The sequence below is a fragment of the Ranitomeya imitator genome, chromosome 1 (assembly GCF_032444005.1).
Source record: "Ranitomeya imitator isolate aRanImi1 chromosome 1, aRanImi1.pri, whole genome shotgun sequence".
In the NCBI taxonomy this organism is placed as follows: domain Eukaryota; kingdom Metazoa; phylum Chordata; class Amphibia; order Anura; family Dendrobatidae; genus Ranitomeya; species Ranitomeya imitator.
This window is the reverse complement of record NC_091282.1, coordinates 390,993,922-391,010,128: the sequence shown is the minus strand read 5'-3', so window position 1 is coordinate 391,010,128 and position 16,207 is coordinate 390,993,922. Positions and strand designations below refer to the sequence as shown.

Genomic DNA, 16,207 nt, shown 5'->3' with positions numbered 1-16,207 from the left:
AGAAACAACAATACTAATGTTGTAACTCAGGAAGAGTTCAGAAATCAATATTTTGTGGAATAACCATGATTTTTAATCACAGCTTTCATGCGTCTTGGCATGCTTTCCACCAGTCTGTCACACTGCTTCTGGTGCAAAGTTGATGTTACGCAGAGGATGGATTTTTCAGCAAGACAATGATCCAAAACACCGCTCCAAATCTACTCAGGCATTCATGCAGAGGAACAATTACACTGTTCTGGAATGGCCATCCCAGTCCCCAGACCTGAATATCATTGAGCATCTGTGGGATCATTTGAAGAGGGCTGTCCATGCTCGGCGACCATCAAACTTAACTGAACTGGAATTGTTTTGTAAAGAGGAATGGTCAAAAATATCTTCATCCAGGATCCAGGAACTCATTAAAAGCTACAGGAAGCAACTAGAGGCTGTTATTTTTGGAAAAGGAGGATCTACTAAGTATTAATGTCACTTTTCTGGTGGGGGCCCATACTTATGCACCTGTCAAATTTTGTTTGAATGCAGATTCCACAATTTCTGTTCAATAAACCTCATTTCAAGGCAGAAACATTACTGTGTTCAACAGTTATTAGATATATGAAACTGAAATAGCTGTTGCAAAAAAAAAAAAACAATTTTTATAAAATATTAAGCTTAAGATTAATAGGGGTGCCCAAACTTTTTCATATAACTGTGCTTAGAGCAAAAAAATATTTTTTGCCAGTCAATTTCCTCCAAAATTTTGCATTTTTTTGCTTTCGAATGATATTTGTTTCCTGGCATATTCAGCTTTGATGTAATCTATGGTTTGAAACTAGCTGAGAGGAGCTAAAAACAGACAGGTAAAAGAGTTAGAAACTCTCACATCAGACGGGTAAAATGAGCTCACTGACAAATTCTCAGATTGTTATTCTGCAGCCAGCCATAGACAGTGCAGCTCAGAAGATACAGAAGCAAATGTTGCAAAGTTTAATGAAAATTAAACCAAATGTATATATTATTTTTAGCCAAAAATACATGGATTTAAGTAGAGGGAAAAAAATGTTCCCAAAGTTTTCAAAACAGTGAATCAGTCTCTGCAACGTGAGAAAGAGGAACACTCTTCTCATAAACAAACGTTCTATACCTTTTTTTGACCATTAAGGATATAGCCCGGAGCTTTAATATGATTCTTTTACATTGGATAGTGTACTAGGCAACAGATTTTCTTATTACAATATACAGTACATATTTTATTTAGCATCATATTTATAATTAACATTATTACTTTTTGCTTATTCTGCTGATTTTACAGGTTTTGAACTTAACAATGGACAAAGGCATTATATTTTTCTTACTGCTAAAAGGAATCGTGTAAATCTAATCATAGATAATGATGGATCTACAAGCTCATACCTGAGCTTACCATTTCAAGTATCTTCAACAGAGAACTTCTATTTTGGAGGTAAAATAGTATATAATTCTTATATTTTTTCATCACTTCACCCTCTAGAATTGGCATCTAATATCGCTTCTGAGTTTCACCAACTATGATTTCCTCATTTACCCTTCATTGCTGCTTTGACAGATCAGTGCCATGTAGGGAGGGGGAAAATTGTGCCCTATGTATGTGGTCATACAGAAATTAGCCTTTCTTATTATTTAAATCTACAAAAAACATATTTGTGAAACAAGTGAAAGAGATGAAAATACTTAACTTTTACTCATATAGATGACAAAAGGTCTGTGAGGACTGGCAGAACGCACCGAGTTAATATGGATGTTATAATTGGTGCGTTCGCAGCCTGGGGTCCACCGTGCAACCTGCTGCTAGAAAGTGATGGCACTATATGGCGGTATAAGCGAACTCAGTTACTTCACTGAGTCACACAGAAAATAACATGCTGTGCCTTGTTAGGGGAACAGAGGAACACAGCTAACTGCTGAGCTGATGGCAGGCAGTGGTCACGCACACACAGAGAAGCACACAAAAACTCCTCACCGGAGGTGCCGGTATTCTAGGGGCTTATTTCAGCCGGGTCCTTGAATACAATCATACAGGCGCGACCACAATTAGCAAGCTCATAACATGAAGTGATGCTAGCGCATGGCCATCCGGCCATGCAAACCTTTTATAGCTGCAGAAGCTTCAGGACCTTCCTAGAGGACCAATGGAAGCTGCTGCAATACCAGAGCAACTTCAGGACCTTCCTAGAGGACCAATGGGAGCTGCAGCAGTACCTGAGCATGACCCCTGACCTCTAATGAGAGGTCATACCCTGGGCATTCTCAGAAGAGAAAAAGCAAGACTTGGTCCAAGAGACATCTGCTCGTCGCTGACCAGTACTTGCTTCAATGGCTGAGCCTGGGAAAGCAGCAGAAACCATCCGCACAGTATCAGGCTGAGCCATACGCTGGGGCCGACGTCTCCGCTGAGCAGGCTCCACTGCGGCTGGAGAGGAATGGGAGACGGTAGAGGAGATGGCTGGAGATTCTCCCCTGTGCAGAGGCAGGAACTCGACCCCTAACAAGGTCTTGCTGGGATATTTCTTCTTACCGTATTTACTCAAGTATAAGCTGACCCTAGTATAAGACGAAGCACCTAATTTTTATACAAAAATACTGGGAAAACGTAATGACGCAAGTATAAGTTGAGTATGAATTGTCCTCTCATCGCCATCCTGGTATGCATGGTCTCCTCATCCCCATTCTTGTATGCATGACCCTCTAATATCTACCTGGTGTGCATGGCTCCTCATCCCTACCCTGGTCTGTATGGCTCCTCATCCTCATCCTTGTATGCATGGCTCTTCATCCCCTTCCTGGTCTGCATGGCGCTTCATCCCTATCCTGGTATGCATTTCTCCTCATCCCTATCCTGGTCTGCATGGCTCCTTATCCCTATCGTAGTATGCATAGCTCCTCATCTCCATCATTGTATGCATGGTCCCATCACAAAAACATTAAAAAAATAAACCATCCTACTTACTGTTCCTGCACTACATCACAGCGTCTTGTTCCAGTGCCAGCAGCTGGAGCTGGTGGGGCAATCACGTGGGCCCGCTACTTAAGGAAATAAATATTCACTGGCCTCCATGTCTATGGCTGTGATTGCCCGGTCTCTGCAGCAAGCTGGCAACTGTGACTACTGTGCCTGCTATTACAGAAAAAAAAATTCACTGCTAGCACAGTAACTATTCATTTCTTTCTATTAGCGGGCTCAGGTTTTAGCCGCAGTAGGCTCTCCCCCTCTGTCTTCAGGGACCCTCACTCGAGTATAAGCCAAGGGGAGCTTTTTCAGCACAAAAAAGTGCTGAAAAACTCAGCTTATACTCGAGTATATATGACATGTAAATTATGATATGTGATGCAATTAACAGCTCATATATGAAAGTGTTCGCAGGATTCTATTTTAAACCAATACAAGTATTTATTCCCTATTAAATGGTCCACTTAAATAGGACCTATAATTTCTGAGGTAAAGAATGAAGTCACAGGCGAATAAATTATACTTTTATCAAAATTATATCATCAACAAATTAGATGTTGCTTAGTATTACAGTGACACAGACTTAACCCCTTAGTGACAGAGCCAATTTGGTACTTAATGACCAGGCCAATTGTTGCAATTCTGACCACTGTCACTTTATGAGGTTATAACTCTGGAACGCTTCAACGGATCCCGCTGATTCTGAGATTGTTTTTTCGTGACATATTGTACTTCATGTTAGTGGTAACATTTCTTCGATATTACTTGCGATTATTTATGAAAAAAACGAAAATATGGCGAAAATTTTTAAAATTTTGCAATTTTCAAACTTTGTATTTTTATGCCCTTAAATCAGAGAGATATGTCACAAAAAATAGTTAATAAATAACATTTCCCACATGTCTACTTTACATCAGCACAATTTTGGAAACAAAATTTTTTTTTGTTAGGGAGTTATAAGGGTTAAAAGTTGACCAGCAATTTCTCATTTTTACAACACCATTTTTTTTTAGGGACCACATCACATTTGAAGTCATTTTGAGGGGTCTATATGATAGAAAATAATGAAGTGTGACACCATTCTAAAAACTACACCCCTCAAGGTTCTCAAAACCACATTCAAGAAGTTTATTAACCCTTTACGTGCTTCACAGGAACTGAAACAATGTGGAAGGAAAAAATGAACATTTAACTTTTTTTGCAAACATCTTAATTCAGAACCATTTTTTTTATTTTCACAAGTGTAAAAACAGAAATGTAACCATAAATTTTGTTATGCAATTTCTCCTGAATACGCCAATACCCCATATGTGGGGGTAAACCACTGTTAGGGCGCACCGCAGAACTTTTCAATGCAGAATTGGCTGGAATTGAGATCGGACGCCATGTCACGTTTAGACAGCCCCTGATGTGCCTAAACAGTGGAAACTCCCCACAAGTGACACCATTTTGGAAACTAGACCCCTTAAGGAACTTATCTAGATGTGTGGTGAGCACTTTGAACCCCCAAGTGCTTCACAGAAGTTTATAACGTAGAGCCGTGAAAATAAAAAATCGCTTTTGTTTACACAAAAATGATCTTTTCGCCCACAAATTCTTATTTTCACAAGGGTAACAGGAGAAATTAGACCACAAAAGTTGTTGTGCGATTTCTCCTGAATACGTCGATACCCCATATGTGAGGGTAAACCACTGTTTGGGCGCACCGCAGAGCTTGGAAGTGAAGGAGCGCCGTTTTACTTTTTCAATGTTGAATTGGCTGGAATTGAGATCGGACGCCATGTCACGTTTGCAGAGCCCTTGATGTGCCTAAACAGTGGAAACCCCCCACAAGTGACACCATTTTGGAAACTAGACCCCTTAAGTAACTTATCTAGATGTGTGGCGAGCACTTTGAACCCCCATGTGCTTCACAGAAGTTTATAACGTAGAGCCGTGAAAAAAAAAATTGAATTTTTTCTACAAAAATGATCTTTTTGCCCACAAATTTTTATTTTCACAAGGGTAACAGGAGAAATTAGACCACTAAAGTTGTTGTGCAATTTCTCCTGAGTACGTCGATACCCAATATGTGGGGGTAAACCACTGTTTGGGCGCACCGCAGAGCTTGGAAGAGAAAGAGTGCCGTTTTACTTTTTCAATGTAGAATTGGCTGGAATTGAGATCGGACGCCATGTTGCGTTTGGAGAGCCCCTGATGTGCCTAAACAGTAGAAATCCCCCACAAGTGACCCCATTTTGGAAACTAGACCCCCCATGGAACTTATCTAGATGTGTGGTGAGAACCTTGAATGCCCAAGTGCTTCACAGAAGTTTATAATGCAGAGCCATGAAAATAAAAAATTTTTTTTTTTCCACAAAAAAGATTTTTTAGCCCCCAAGTTTTTATTTTCACAAGGGTAACAAGAGAAATTGGACCCCAAAAGTTGTTGTCCAATTTGTCCTGAGTATGCTGGTACCCCATATGTGGGGGTAAACCACTGTTTGGGCGCACGGCAGAGCTCGGGAGGAAGGAGCGCCGTTTTGGAATGCAGACTTTGATAGAATGGTCTGCGGGTATTATGTTGCGTTTGCAGAGCCCCTGATGTACCTAACCAGTAGAAACCCTCCACATGTGACCCCATTTTGGAAACTAGACCCCCCAAGGAACTTATCTAGATGTGTGGTCAGAACTTTGAATTCCCAAGTGCTTCACAGAAGTTTAGAATGCAGAGTCGTGAAAATAAAAAATATTTTTTTTTTCCACAAAAAAGATATTGTAGCCCCCAAGTTTTTATTTTCACAAGGGTAACAGGAGAAATTGGACTGTAATAGTTGTTGTCCAATTTATCCCGAGTACGCTGATGTGCCATATGTGGGGGTAAACCACTGTTTGGGCGCACGGCAGAGCTCGGAAGGGAAGGAGCGCCTTTTTGGAATGCAGACTTTGATAGAATGGTCTGTGGGCATTATGTTGCGATTGCAGAGCCCCTGATGTACCTAACCAGTAGAAACCCTCCACAAGTGACCCCATTTTGGAAACTAGACCCCCCAAGGAACTTATCTAGATGTGTGGTGAGAACTTTGAATGCCCAAGTGCTTCACAGAAGTTTAGAATGCAGAGTCGTGAAAATAAAAAATATTTTTTTTTCCACAAAAAAGATATTGTAGCCCCCAAGTTTTTATTTTCACAAGCGTAACAGGAGAAATTGGACTGCAATAGTTGTTGTCCAATTTATCCCGAGTACGCTGATGCGCCACATGTGGGGGTAACCCACTGTTTGGGCGCACGGCAGAGCTCAGAAGAGAGGGAGCACCATTTGACTTTTTGAGCGCAAAATTGGCTGTCGTGTTTGGAGACCCCCTGATGTACCTAAACAGTGGAAACCCCCCAATTCTAGCTCCAACCCTAACCCCAACACACCCCTAACCCTAATCCCAACCTGATCCATAATCCTAATCACTAACCCTAACCATAATCACAACCCTTACCCCAAAACAACCCTAATGTCAACCCTAACCATAACCCTAATCAAAACCCTAAATCCAACACACCCCTAATCCTAATCTCAACCCTAATCCCAAACCTAACCCTAATCCCAAGCTTAACCCTAATGCCAACCCTAACCCTAATACCAACCCTAATCCAAACCCTAACCCTAATCCCAGCTCTAACCCTAACTTTAGCCCCAACCCTAGCCCTAACTTTAGCCCTAACCCTAGCCCTAAGGCTACTTTCACACTTGCATCGTTTGGCATTCCGTCGCAATCCGTCGTTTTGGACAAGAAACGGATCCTGCAAATGTGCCCGCAGGATGCGTTTTTTGCCCATAGACTTGTATTGCCGACGGATCGTGACGGATGGCCACACGTCGCGTCCGTCGTGCACTGGATCAGTTGTGTTTTGGCGGAGCGTTGGCACAAAAAAATGTTCAATGAAACGTTTTTTTGTACGTCGCATCCGCCATTTCTGACCGCGCATGCGTGGCCGTAACTCCGCCCCCTTCTCCCCAGGACATAGATTGGGCAGCGGATGCGTTGAAAAACTACAGCTGCTGCCCACGTTGTGCACAATTTTCACAACGTGCGTCGGTATGTCGGGCCGACGCATTGCGACGGCCCCGTACCGACGTAAGTGTGAAAGAAGCCTAACCCTAAATTTAGCCCCAACCCTAACCCTAAATTTAGCCCCAACCCTAGCCCTACCCCTAACCCTACCCCTAATTTTAGCCCCAACTGCTGTTCTCCTGCCGGCCGGCAGATGGATGCATGTAAAGAAGCTGTGGAGACACCATCACGTGTTTCTCGATGCAAGCAGTGAATAGCCAGGCCTTTCCCCGGGAAGGAACAACCATGGGAAGGGCAGCATCCTATGAAGGAAAGCCACCTATGCCAAGCATGGTATCCATCCACAGACAGCTGTTTCGGGTGTTTGCCCCTCATCAGTGTGGAGTAGGAATCTGGCTATTAGGAGCCGTTCCTAGTAAAAAGGCTATAAAGGCACAGACGATTGGCCTCGGGGAGACCAAAACATCCAACACTGCGGAGACACCATCACGTGTTTCTCAACGCAGTGATTCCAGAACACTGCCCCCATCCCTTATGGGAAATATGCAGATGCATGTAAAGAAGCTGCGGAGACACCATCACGTGTTTCTCGACGCAAGTAGTGAATAGCCAGGCCTTTCCCCGGGAAGGAACAACCACGGGAAGGGCAGCATCCTATGAAGGAAAGCCACCTATGCCAAGCATGGTATCCATCCACAGACAGCTGTTTCGGGGTGTTTGCCCCTCATCAGTGTGGAGTAGGAATCTGGCTATTAGGACCAGTGCCTAGTAAAAAGGCTATAAAGGCATTTTGAAGATGGCGGCGCCCACCGGGAGACACGAGGAGCATCGGGGGAGCTAGGTGAGTATTGGGGGGCCACCTGGGACCCCTTTTGTCTGTCCTCCGATGTGCGATCACATCGGAGGACAGAGAAATTAAAAAGAGATCGCGTTTTTTTTTTTTGTTTGTTTTTTTTTTGCGATCGCCGGTAAACGGTTAATTACCGGCGATCGCAAATGCGGGGTGGGTTAAAAACCCCCCGAATCATGTTCTCTGGGGTCTCGGCTACCCTCGGCAGCCGAGACCCCGGAGAAAATCGGCCTCTGGGGGGCGCTATGGACTTTTTCCACAGCGCTGTTAATTAACGGCGCTGTGGTTTAAGTACCCTTAGCGGCCGCCGTTAAAAGGCGTATCGGCGGTCGCTAAGGGGTTAAATTTACTACACTGAGCAAAAAATCTCAATAGACTATCATCCATTGAAGTTATCAACTGGGAAAGGGCATGGGCACATTGATTCTATCCAGCATCTATGTAAATGGCAAATGGAGCCATGTGGTCAGATCTGGCAGGAAGTGTTGAAATGAATCAATTCACCTGCTTTGTCATTTTGAAGAGTCACTGGTCTGTGGTATACAGTAAGAAAATGAATTAACTAATTTTTCTGATAAATTTGCCTAAAAGGTTTTACTATTATGGTGAATTATTTCACCAATATATCGAAATAAGAGGTAACGCTGTGAATACAAATCAAACAGAAATGTCCTTCATTTCCCACTTAAAACCTGAAATGTACGTCATATAGAATATTGTTATTTATCAGACATGTAATTACATCCTGCTATATTCTGCAGCTTAGCTAAAGGAATAAGACATTCACTGAGGAGGAAAAGGGTGACAATATTTTGAAGGTTTGAATTTCAAGCTCCATATCCCACCATCCACTTCTGCTTCAAATGTGAAAACTACCATCATTTTACAGACAATCATCTTGGCTATCTCATACTTAAATTTGACTTGGAACAATTTTGCATATGACTAGGTATGCAGATTATTGTCATGTGACTGCATTGTTACTGTTTTGATCCTAAACATATAAATTTTAATTTTTATTATTTTGTTATTTCTTTTGTAAATAGACCTTTGGCTTTCAACACTGCCTGACTAAATTTACGTATGCTCTCAATGAGATTTAAGCATATCTCGACCAAAATCTGATCCCATTTCTCTTCTTCCAAAAGTTGGTGCATACTGGTCAACTCACTTGCTATGTATACAGATTTTTCTTCAACTCTACCCACAAGTGTTTGATTGGGTTGAGGTCTGGGGACTGTGGAGGCCAACCCAGCACCTCTACTTCATTGTCATTGAACCATTTCTTTGCCAATCTCGATGTATGCTCTATTGTTTGACTGGGACGCTATATCATCATTTTAATACCCCTAGTACTTGCTCAGCATTGAGACCACCATCGATCCTGGACAAATATCCAACACTTTTGGCTGTGAAACAACCCATATGATCAGGCTTCCTCCAACAAACTTAACAGCTCTTTCAATTTCCTGGTTCATTTGCCCCTTTTTCCTTTTATCTCCAGACCCATTTGCACCCATCAGAACTTAGTCTACTGACTTTCATCTCATCCCTCCAAATCACCTGTTTCCAGGCTTCTACTTTTCATACTTTTTTGCAAATTTGAGTTTACGCTTCTTATGATGATATTGCAGTTGAGGCCTCTTCACCTTTTTTTGGCCACCATTCCACCCTTGTGTTGCATGGTGCTTGCATGGATCTCTGTGATCTCTATATTATGAAGCATGTGAGCCACCTTCACTGCCGTGTTTGTCGCGCCAGAACTGATAAACCTTGTGATGAACCAACTGGTTGACACCGATATTTTGCCTGGACATCCACCTTTTGACTTTTGCATGGATGGTCAGACTTAATTTTGTATTCTTCCAACTGTCATGGCACTCACATGATGCAGTTTGGCAATTTTCTTGGCTGAGAGAACACTATCAATGAGTTGGGTGATGCTGTTTCTCTTTTCTTGGGAAATCTTCATGCTGCGCCTCGATTTGAACCACTAACCTTTCACTTGAGAATCAACTTCGTAGCACAATGAGCAATTAGGGAATGTGAGAACAGGTTGCAATATGTAGTATACTGCAAGAAAATGATTTTTTCACCACCAGGAGCAAAACAGTAACAATACAATGACATGACAAGAATCTGCATAAATAATCATATGCTAAATAGGTGCAAGTCAAATTTATGTATGAAATACCCAAGATGATTGTCTAGAAAATTATGGAAGTCTCACAGTTGAAGCAGTAAGAGATGATGAGATATGGAGCCTGAAAGTCAGAATTTCAAAATATTGTTACCCATTTGTTCTTCATTGTAGCTAATCTAAAGGATTAATTTATAGAAAGAGAATATAGCTGTTTCTAAAGGGATACTCTGCTAAAGTTTCGGTATACGTGCTCTGAAAGGGGTTAATCTGAGTCTCCTGAGCAGGTGTACTGTAAATTTTCAAATTGGCAGGTTTCATCTTACTTGAACACTTTTCAATTTGATTATCAAATATTAACAAAAAAAATCTGATGCAATTTCACACACTGCTAAATATTGCAAGTTAGAGAAAGTATTAATGACATCAAGTGTGACTTGGCAGGCATTCCCATAATGCCTTGCAGTTATTACATCACATGGTCTATTTCAGCCAATTAATGTGGCTGTCACTGCTAGTATAAAAGATGAAGGACAGCACAGTAGCATCATTTTAAGATTCTGCATCCTTGGTATAGCGTTCAAAGCTTACAACTCAATTTCCAGCTTTGGGGAATGTAAATAAATCCAGGAAATGAAGGAAAAAATGTAAATCTTGGAATCAGTTCATGAGCTTTGGAGGTTACATCCACACATAATACAGAAAATGTAATCTTTACATGATGGGCCCAAATGGTGCCCCACTGACACTAATAAGGCCATTTTGGCTTTTCTTAGGATGGCTGTAAGTCACTAGAAATAATAGTGCTGCATTCTGCTCTTTTCGTTTAGGCGAAATGGCAGAACCTGCCATAAAGCATCCCAATAAAGTTTCAACACAACCTTCATTCCATCATCCAGCGCATTTCCCCATGCACCATGATGCTATCCTCTAGTGCTGCTTCTATATGAACTCTGCCTGTATGACCTTATGCTGTGTGACTCCTGCCATTCACATTCATTTCCATACTCTATTCTGAGGAAGGCCTTTTGGGACGAAACATCAAAAATATTATTTATTGCAACACATTTAAAATAAATCTTTTTGCATCGGTATCTGGAGTGCCATTTTTTCATATTATTCATTCCATCATCATCAGAGGTTTGCGGGATGCAGAATATAAATATTTTGCATACGCTTGAGCCGTTTTAGTGATGGATTAAAGGCAAACTTAAGGAAATACATTAAAAAAGATGCACATTTGTGCAATCATTTTTCTTTCCACTAGTTTAAATGTGAGCTGAGCAATAAAGTGTGTGAACCTAGTCTAAGCCTAATATTAATTTCATGGCAAACAAATGGCAAGTTGTTGTCCCTAATTTGCATTAACCATATGTTGCACATTTATAAAAACATCTTACGTACAATTATTTTCAAATATATTTTCTTGTCTTTAGGTTGTCCCATCAATAGTTCTCTGCACGAGTGTATTAAACCTGTTACTACTTTTCTTGGATGCATGAAATTAATTTCTATTGCCTCAAAAGTGATTGACCTTATTCAAGTACAGCAAAGTATGCTCGGTAATTTCAGTGACCTGCAGATTGATTTATGTGGTATCATTGACAGGTAAGAACATAAAGGTTATCCTACATTTTCTTACCATGGTATAAAGTTATTTCTTTAAAATTAAAGTACTTGCTATAAATGTCACATATTATGCACATACTAAATAATGTGAAAATAACACATTATCAAGTGTAAAAATTAAGCTGTAAAGTGTCTATGTAAAAATTCTAAGTTTGTGTTGCCTAGGTCATCAGTTCCATTTGTAAAACCTTCAGTAACTAACGACATGTGATATCTCTCAGGCCATGCATACAAGCTGCATACCCATAAATAGTGTTGAGCAATACCGTCCGATACTTGAATGTATCGGTATCGGATAGTATCGGCCGATACCCGAAAAGTATTGGATATCGCCGATACCGATACCCGATACCAATACAAGTCAATGGGACACCAAGTATCGGAAGGTATCCTGATGGTTCCCAGGGTCTGAAGGAGAGGAAACTCTCCTTCAGGCCCTGGGATCCATATTAATGTGTAAAATAAAGAATTAAAATAAAAAATATTGATATAATTACCTCTCCGGAGGCCCCTGGACATCACCGCTGGTAACCGGCAGCCTTCTTTGCTTAAAATGAGCGCGTTTAGGACCTGAGAATGACGTCGCGGCTTCTGATTGGTCGCGTGCCGCTCATGTGACCGCCACGCGACCAATCAGAAGCCGCGACGTCATTCTCAGGTCCTAAATTCCTAGAATGAGGAGTTTAGGACCTGAGAATGATGTCGCGGCTTCTGATTGGTCGTGTGGCGGTCACATGAGCGGCACGGGACCAATCAGAAGCCGTGACATCATGGAAGTCCCTAAACGCGCTCATTTTAAACAAGGAAGGCTGCCGGTTACCAGCGGTGATGTCCAGGGGCCTCCGGAGAGGTGAGTATATCAATATTTTTTATTTTAATTCTTTATTTTACACATTAATATGGATCCGATACCGATTCCCGATACCACAAAAGTATCGGAACTCGGTATCGGAATTCCGATACCGCAAGTATCGGCCGATACCCGATACTTGCGGTATTGGAATGCTCAACACTACCCATAAAGCAAGCTTATAAAACGACAATTTTAAGAGCCTGTAAAAAAAAAAGAGAAAAGGATCTGTGTGTGTTTCCTGATACATTTCCAGTCTAAAGAAAAAGTCATATGTAGCACTCTTGGGTCGGTGAGTAAGGTGCCCAAGTAGGGGATCCAGCCAGTAAGTCACGACATCAAAAAACTTGGCACTCAGAAAGAATTTCATTGAAAAATGATGTTCCTTTTTATTTTGCATTCAATGTATTTTGAACGTTTTTGGTCTTAATTCAGACCTTCATCAGAACTAAATGGAACGGGATGTACAGAAAAAAAGAGGGCGTGTCATACAATGTACTGACAGATTTATAACCAGAACATATAAGAATTCATACAGCTCTGGCAAAAATTAAGAGACCACTGCAAAATTTTCAGTTTCTCTGATTTTTCTCTTTATAGGTATATTTCTGGGTAAAATGTAAATTGTTCTTTTATTCTATAAACTTCACACAACATGTCTCCGAATTTCCAAGCAATAAATTTTGTATTTTTTTTTTCTGATAAGGAAAACTGGTAAAAATGAAAAAAAGAACCTCCAAATAATGCAAAGAAAACAAATTCATAATCATTTAGATACAACAATACTAATGTTTTAACCCTGGAAGAGTTCAGAAATCAATATTTTGTGGAATAACCATGATTTTTAATCACAGCTTTCAGGTGTCTGGCATCAGTCTTTCACAGTGCTTTTGGCACAATAATTTAAGCAGTTCTTCTTTGTTTGATGGCTTGTGACTAGTGTTGAGCATTCCGATACCGCAAGTATCGGGTATCGGCCGATACTTGCAGTATCGGAATTCCGATACCGAGATCCGATACTTTTGTGGTATCGGGTATCGGTATCGGATCCATAGGGATGTGTAAAATAAAGAATTAAAATAAAAAATATTGATATATTCACCTCTCCGGCGGCCCCTGGACATCACACGGGTAACCGGCAGGCTTCTTTGTTTAAAATGAGTGCCTTTAGGACCTGCGAATGATGTCGCGGCTTCTGATTGGTCGCGTGCCGCTCATGTGACCGCCACGCGACCAATCAGAAGCCGCGACGTCATTTTCATTCACTAAACTCCTAATTCTAGGAATTAAGGACCTGCGAATGACGTTGCGGCTTCTGATTGGTCGCGTGGCGGTCACATGAGCGGCACGCGACCAATCAGAAGCCGCGACGTCATTCGCAGGCCCTAAAGGCGCTCATTTTAAACAAAGAAGCCTGCCGGTTACCAGCGTGATGTCCAGGGGCCGCCGGAGAGGTGAATATATAAATTTTTTTTATTTTAATTCTTTATTTTACACATCCCTATGGATCCCAGGGCCTGAAGGAGAGTTTCCTCTCCTTCAGACCCTGGGAACCATCAGAATACCTTCCGATACTTGGTGTCCCATTGACTTGTATTGGTATCGGATATCGGTATCGGCGATATCCGATATTTTTCGGGTATCGGCCGATACTATCCGATACCGATACTTTCAAGTATCGGACGGTATCGCTCAACACTACTTTTGACTATTTATCATCCTCTTGATTACATTCCAGAGGTTTTCAATGGGTTCAGGTCTGGAGATTGGGCTGCCCATGACAGGTTTTGATGTGATGGTCTCTTATTTTTTTGCCACCGCTGTAATGGACAATTTCTTGTTATTTCAGAGAATATGTCTAAAATATACAGTGGGGCAAAAAAGTATTTAGTCGGTCAGCAATAGTGCAAGTTCCACCACTTAAAAAGATGAGAGGCGTCTGTAATTTACATCATAGGTAGACCTCAACTATGGGAGACAAACTGATAAAAAAAAATCCAGAAAATCACATTGTCTGTTTTTTTAACATTTTATTTGCATATTATGGTGGAAAATAAGTATTTGGTCAGAAACAAACAATCAAGATTTCTGGCTCTCACAGACCTGTAACTTCTTCTTTAAGAGTCTCCTCTTTCCTCCACCCATTATCTGTAGTAATGGCACCTGTTTAAACTTGTTATCAGTATAAAAAGACACCTGTGCACACCCTCAAACAGTCTGACTCCAAACTCCACTATGGTGAAGACCAAAGAGCTGTCAAAGGACACCAGAAACAAAATTGTAGCCCTGCACCAGGCTGGGAAGACTGAATCTGCAATAGCCAACCAGCTTGGAGTGAAGAAATCAACAGTGGGAGCAATAATTAGAAAATGGAAGACATACAAGACCACTGATAATCTCCCTCGATCTGGGGCTCCACGCAAAATCCCACCCCGTGGGGTCAGAATGATCACAAGAACGGTGAGCAAAAATCCCAGAACCACGCGGGGGACCTAGTGAATGAACTGCAGAGAGCTGGGACCAATGTAACAAGGCCTACCATAAGTAACACACTACGCCACCATGGACTCAGATCCTGCAGTGCCAGACGTGTCCCACTGATAAAGCCAGTACATGTCCGGGCCCGTCTGAAGTTTGCTAGAGAGCATTTGGATGATCCAGAGGAGTTTTGGGAGAATGTCCTATGGTCTGATGAAACCAAACTGGAACTGTTTGGTAGAAACACAACTTGTCGTGTTTGGAGGAAAAAGAATACTGAGTTGCATCCATCAAACACCATACCTACTGTAAAGCATGGTGGTGGAAACATCATGCTTTGGGGCTGTTTCTCTGCAAAGGGGCCAGGACGACTGATCCGGGTACATGAAAGAATGAATGGGGCCATGTATCGTGAGATTTTGAGTGCAAACCTCCTTCCATCAGCAAGGGCATTGAAGATGAAACGTGGCTGGGTCTTTCAACATGACAATGATCCAAAGCACACCGCCAGGGCAACGAAGGAGTGGCTTCGTAAGAAGCATTTCAAGGTCCTGGAGTGGCCTAGCCAGTCTCCAGATCTCAACCCTATAGAAAACCTTTGGAGGGAGTTGAAAGTCCGTGTTGCCAAGCGAAAAGCCAAAAACATCACTGCTCTAGAGGAGATCTGCATGGAGGAATGGGCCAACATACCAACAACAGTGTGTGGCAACCTTATGAAGACTTACAGAAAACGTTTGACCTCTGTCATTGCCAACAAAGGATATATTACAAAGTATTGAGATGAAATTTTGTTTCTGACCAAATACTTATTTTCCACCATAATATGCAAATAAAATGTTAAAAAAACAGACAATGTGATTTTCTGGATTTTTTTTTCTCAGTTTGTCTCCCATAGTTGAGGTCTACCTATGATGTAAATTACAGACGCCTCTCATCTTTTTAAGTGGTGGAACTTGCACTATTGCTGACTGACTAAATACTTTTTTGCCCCACTGTATATAGAAGTATCAAAAATGCCACTATAATACTGTACAGAGAGTTAAGTTGTACTCTGCAGTATACAGTAAAGGAGATTACAAAAGAAAAGGAGGAAAATGGAAAGAAGGTGACAAAGGAAGTAAATGATACACTTGCTGTTATAGCAAGAACATGTGGTAAAAAAGGATACAGGGACAGCCTGGAGCAGATCTGGGGAGAGAGTCCATTCAGTTATTCCACTTGGAAATGGGTGAATGGGTGCAGAGAA

General features: G+C 41.5%; 1 protein-coding gene across 1 annotated transcript in view; it reads left to right on the top strand.

The window, feature by feature from the left end:
* The window catches only part of CNTNAP4 (contactin associated protein family member 4), an 820,352-nt gene that overhangs the window by 399,738 nt on the left and 404,407 nt on the right, over window positions 1-16,207 (top strand). Inside the window, exons 9-10 of the mRNA XM_069762123.1 lie at window positions 1,295-1,444; window positions 11,441-11,612. Coding sequence (XP_069618224.1) covers window positions 1,295-1,444; window positions 11,441-11,612 — 322 coding nt within the window. The remainder of the gene's footprint in view (window positions 1-1,294; window positions 1,445-11,440; window positions 11,613-16,207) is intronic.